The sequence below is a fragment of the Aphanomyces invadans genome, assembly GCF_000520115.1.
Source record: "Aphanomyces invadans strain NJM9701 unplaced genomic scaffold supercont1.23, whole genome shotgun sequence".
NCBI lineage: Eukaryota > Oomycota > Saprolegniomycetes > Saprolegniales > Verrucalvaceae > Aphanomyces > Aphanomyces invadans.
The window spans coordinates 90990-96731 of record NW_008580168.1 but is presented as its reverse complement, the minus strand read 5'-3'; the positions used below and the strand labels follow the sequence as shown (position 1 = coordinate 96731).

Sequence of the window (5742 nt, the reverse complement as noted above, 5' to 3'; positions counted from 1 at the left end):
ATTCAACGCTATCCAGTCCATTCAATACAAGAGTCGAGTACGTACAATTGAGGAGCTGATTGACTTGGTCAAACAATCGTTCAGTGACTTGGAACCCCGTGCTTTGAATGACATTTTCTTATCGCTACAGAATGTAATGAATTGGGTCCTGGAGAAGCGCGGGTCAAACAAGTTCAAGTTACCTCATCTGAGCAAGAATCGTTTGCGCCGCAGAGGTCGATTGCCGATTTCATTGCATGTTTTTGGTGGTAGCTAGCAGATACTAGTAAACTTCTCATGAATTTACTACGTGTTAATAGCCAATCAGTGTTGTCCATAAACTTCTTTGACCAATAGTCGAGGACTGACATTATGTTTGGACCAAAATTCGATGAGGTCGCTGACATTTCGTTTGGACCAGAGCAGTACAGTACTACACCACTTCACGGTCAAGTTGAAATGTTTTTCCAATCAATGTGAAACGTCCAGATAGGTATAAAATTTCACAAGTGAAGTGATGTGCAAAATTTCGGCCCAACACGAAGAATACTCCAATCAATGTGAAATATGAAAGCGGGAAATGTAGGCGCGAAAGCAATGTGGCTAATGAAGATTTTGGTTCACTTCACATTTCATCGTGCCGCAATGCCCACTCCGCCAAAGCGCATAGGCCCGACGACCGAGGAGAAGCAACGTATGCATGACGCGTATCAACGCGGCGACGATTAGAAGCTACAACACGTCAAGCCGTGGTATCGGAGAGTCCATTGTGCCTGGCAACGAGCTACCAATCGTCGCCGCGTTGATACGTGTCATGCATACGTTGCTTCTCCTCGGTCGTTGGGCCTATGCGCTTTGGCGGAGTGGGCATTGCGGCACGATGAAATGTGAAGTGAACCAAAATCTTCATTAGCCACATTGCTTTCGCGCCTACATTTCCCGCTTTCATATTTCACATTGATTGGAGTATTCTTCGTGTTGGGCCGAAATTTTGCACATCACTTCACTTGTGAAATTTTATACCTATCTGGACGTTTCACATTGATTGGAATCATTTCAACTTGACCGTGAAGTGGTGTACAAGGGTAAAGTTGAAATTCATCTACAGTGGTATCAATAATTATATGACTGGGAGTGTTTTGAATGCGCTGGGGTCATGAATAAATTTACTTGTACTTGGGGCAATACATGATGTAAACCATATAGTAAGTCGATCACGTTCAGAGTGTTTCAGGCACTGGAAACCGTTGTCATCGCCAATGACACAATAATATATAAATTTTCAAGGAAATAATGACATGACATGTGCACAAATCTCATGTTAGTACTTAATTTTGCGACCTCTGGCAGCAATAATCAGGTCACAACGCTTTGGCATCCCAGCAACGAGCTTTTCCAACATTGAGACATCAATTTCGTCCCATACTTTACGGAAACAAGCAATCAGATCGGCTTTTGTCGAAAACTTGCGTCGACCATTGTCGTAAACCTTGCGGGACATACTACCCCACAGATGCTCGATTGGGTTTAGGTTGGGCGACTTGGCAGGCCACTTGATAACGTCAATCGACACTTCAGGCTCCTTGAACTACTGCATTACAGCGCGTGCAGTGTGGATGGACACGTTGTCCTGCTGGAAACAGAAGTTGTTCATGTGCTACACGACGTTTGGGGCTTGCTCCTCGCCAAGGTACCGCCTGCAGTAATTACACACATGACCTCCGCTTTGCTCCGGCTGGCACAATGTTATGGGTGGAGGCTCTGTCGTCGCTCGTTGCTGTAAGGCAAATCATCTTATTCGGTGCAAGACAAAGGTATGTCAGAACATATTGCACTGGTTCGGACAATATATGTGGTAATACATGGAACAGAGTCGTCAACAATTTTCAATCAAACATACGTTTAAAAACGTATCCGAAGCGTGTCACTTGTACGAACAATGAGGAGATTCTACCAAACGACTTTATTCTTCGTCATGTTTGGAGCTGGCCGTACTCCTCCGTCGACGTATGTCAAAACCATGACTCATACTACTACAAAAATTTTCCAGTGTACGACTTCCGATAGGTGGAATTTTTCTAAGTGTCGTTCAAAACGAGTGGCAATTGGTATATTAGAAAGCGCAATATCTCTGCTTTGATTGGGTAGTTTGTGAGCGTTGTAAAGCGTTTTTGTTCATGAGATATTGGGCTGTAGTGTTTGGTTCCCGTGGCAACGACCGCGAGAACTCAACTCTTGAGCAAGCAAAATTGACACTGAATTAATGGACAGAGTTTAAGGGTCCACCTTTCTAACTACAGCCATTCATTCACCTCTCCACTACTAACACCAGCACTCAGTGAATACATCTGGAAGCTTAGCCAGACCTCCCGCTCTACAGGTTAAAATACCCCGATAGCAGGAGGTCAAGCTAACGTGCGACCTTGGCTGCTCTGCTCACGGCAGAACATATGTGCGAAAGGTGCCATCTCGTTTCGTCCAAACTTTGACCTATCATACTATCCTTCAAACGTTTTTTCATATCGCACTAACAGCACACACCCATCCTGCTATTCTAAACCATGCCAATGCAACTCGCCATCAGCACTGCCGACCACCCAGGGAATCTCCATGGCTGAAATGGCGGCAAAATCCACCTCGACCATGAGGAGCGCCGCGCCATCTTCGACAGACTGCGTTTCGCCTCGTCCCCTGGCACACTGCCTTGTTCGTGGTGCCATCTTGCGGCTTGCCAGGAGTTGAACTGCCACTCGGATATGCTGTCGCCCATTTAGGTCCGCTGACAGCGTTCGTCCCGAGCGGGCCACATTTGTGCCGATGTCACATCGCAAATCCGAGAAATACCGCTAAGTTTATATATTGTTTATTGACTTCGAAAAACTTTGTTTTCTAATGGTGTACAATACACGTGTTGGAACTTGTACGACGTTGTGAATTTGCAAATCATGAGCGAGGTTCTAACGATATTTAGTTTTGTTTTGGCACAAAAAATTTGGTTATGTGTACTGTTATGTGCTTTCTTTACCAGCATTCTTTGGGAATGACGCTTCCACTTGAGGACCATGCTTTCAAAATTTGAGCCCATGGAATCGCGTTTTTCCAAATTTGTGATTTGAACTGATTTGATGTGAATTGGACTTTTTAGATGTGATGAAACTCTGCACTCTTTTTCGGGGTTTAATCGTAAATACTTCCTCTGACCCACGATACTTTACCAAACAAAAAACACACATTTTCCACATTACTCAAACCAAACTCTATGATTGGTTCACCAAGACAATCAATACATTCATTGGTTATTAATCCTAGCCTACAACAGAAGCGAGACAGGGCAGGACACGTTCGACATCAGAAGACTGGCACGGCGCATAGCCGCCTTCTTTAGGTGAGGCATGACGTAGTTGTTCCCACCATGCTCGAGTACCAGCCGCATCACCGCTTGGACGGTGAGAAAGACGCTCTCGAGTTTCCCATTGCTCAACTCATCAAAGGCAGCGAGGATGTACGGGATGACCTCTTCACCAGTTCTGGTGAAAGCGCCACGGACTAACTTGCCAGCCTTAAGGTAGTGGTGCAGGTGTTGGATCACTTCTACTGTCTTGGTGCTTGATATCTCTTGAGAGGCTTGGCTCATGGCGGCAAATTCAAAAGTGTTTTGATTTATATATGTGGCGTATTTTTATTCGGGTCGTGGATATAAAACTTTGAGCGCCAACATTCAAATTCAGCCCCCGACAGCCCATGAACGGCTCCTGTGGGTTTTAATGCTCTTTATATAATGTCAATCAAACATCTTTAGAATTTAAATTCGCGATATCGGATTAAATTTTGATGATGATATAAAAATCAGATATATTAAATTGTCGGGAGAATCTTTATCATTTGAATATTATTATACACGAGGCGCAGAAGGAGGTGACGAAGACAGATCCGGGCTTCTTGCGCGAATGGAAGGTATCTTTGCGGAGTCGAATTTCGTGGATGAAGTACAATGAAAATATTGGGACTGGAATTTCTTCCCCGTGTCCTCCTGGATCGATCTATTTCAGTATATTGTTTTCATCGTAATCAAGAATTTTGGACCGAAACTGTAACCGGGCCCACGAAGAGTAGGGAAAATTAAGAATGAATTGGCAGGGATATGCTATTTAGCTCTACTAAATGAATATGGACAATTGTGTCGACTCGTGGGTAGGGTCGCTAGCAACCCAGGCGACTTGTTGGGAGGTCGCCTGCATCCTTGGAATGGTCGGCTTCAATGTCAATGAAGATCTTGACATGCATCCGGACAACAGTCCGTCGAATTGTTACAGAAACGCTACCCAGCTTCATCTAGTTCAACGCGGTATGTTAAGTTCTAACGAACACTTTGTAGTCATAAATTTCATGAGTTGTTCGTTGCAGAGGTGGTAAAAACCGACTTTTTTGCCTTACAAATCGGGTTTAAGGTTTTAATCATTAAAACCCGATTCCTGGGTATTAAAACCATGGTTTTATTCCAGGTAACATTAGTCGAAGTTGGCATGATCGGAATCACTCTCGCTGGCGTAGTCATCGCCCGTCGGACAACTGTAGAACGCACCCATGTTGCTCGTGATGAACACGAGCTTCTCAACTGTCTTGGCGCTCAGAGAGTTCCTCAGCTTAGAATGGATGAAGCCATCGTTGAGAAGTTTCGCTCGGATGCTGAACTAAACAGACCGATCGCGACGCTGTGCAAATATGCCTACTGACATCCATCGATATTGCTGTCGTCGGCGATGTCGCTTTCGATGTCGATGACGACGGCCTCCGCCTCCTCAACTATGTCGGACATGGTCACACAAGTGCAATGGAAACTGCCCATTGCTCACCTCTCAACGATGAGCGCAGTCCGCACCCCATTAAAACCCGATTTCGGAATAAAACCCGAATTTGTTTGACCTCAGATAATCGGGTTTTATATTAAAACCTGAAAAGAACAGATTGCAAAAACCAGGGTCTGCCACCCATCTCGCTACCTTCAAACCATGGTGTTCTTGAACGGCGACAATTCAGCAATGCTGTACAGTGATGCCTCCATTTTCGCAACGACCGAAATCAATAAACAATGAAAGGAATAAGTTTACAATGGTTTGGTACAACACGTTCTGCAGACAATTCAAATGTATTCATTTAGCTGATCCAGACATCAATCGACAGTGCAGAGCCAATTCGAAGGCTTTCAAGTGCCCCGATGAGCGACATACTAGGTAAGATAACAGTATGAGCCCAGCATTTACGATTTGTCGAGGCTGACACCTCATCCCATGCCTCAGATGACCACAACATAGGGTCTCAAGCATTAAAACGTTGCAACCTGTTGTTGCAGCTTTCGTATCGACAGATGCACTTTCACCATGAAGGCGATGAACCCAGAAGTTGTGGCGTCGCTGGAATTTGTGTAGCCAACCTTGAGATGCCCGAAATGAAGTGCCAATGCCCAGGTCCGCTGCGAGTCGGAGAGCATTCTGCTTGTGCATAGGCCCAGTAATGCAGACGTTGTTCGTGTTTGCTGTTTCGACCCACTGGGTCAGCTGATCGTCGAGTTCGGGGTACTTGGGCAGCTTTAAATTACAGCGTATGTTTGTTGCGGCGTCGGCAATGCTGGAGCTCTGTGTTGCCCGACCGTCTTGAAGTATGCGAGCCATTGTACTCTTATAACCGAGAAACCAAATTCTTGATTTGCCCAGTTACACATTTGACCTAAGGTCATTTGGCCTTGCTGCTGAGCTCTGTACATGT

General features: G+C 45.1%; 1 protein-coding gene across 1 annotated transcript; it reads right to left on the bottom strand.

Moving 5' to 3' along the window:
* Nucleotides 1–3289: 3289 nt before the first annotated feature.
* Nucleotides 3290–3613, bottom strand: H310_09795 (hypothetical protein; the record flags this gene model as incomplete). The annotated part of the gene is made up of 1 exon (XM_008875957.1): nucleotides 3290–3613. One exon carries the CDS (start codon nucleotides 3611–3613, stop codon nucleotides 3290–3292), a length of 324 nt encoding a protein of 107 aa, XP_008874179.1.
* Nucleotides 3614–5742: the final 2129 nt, after the last annotated feature.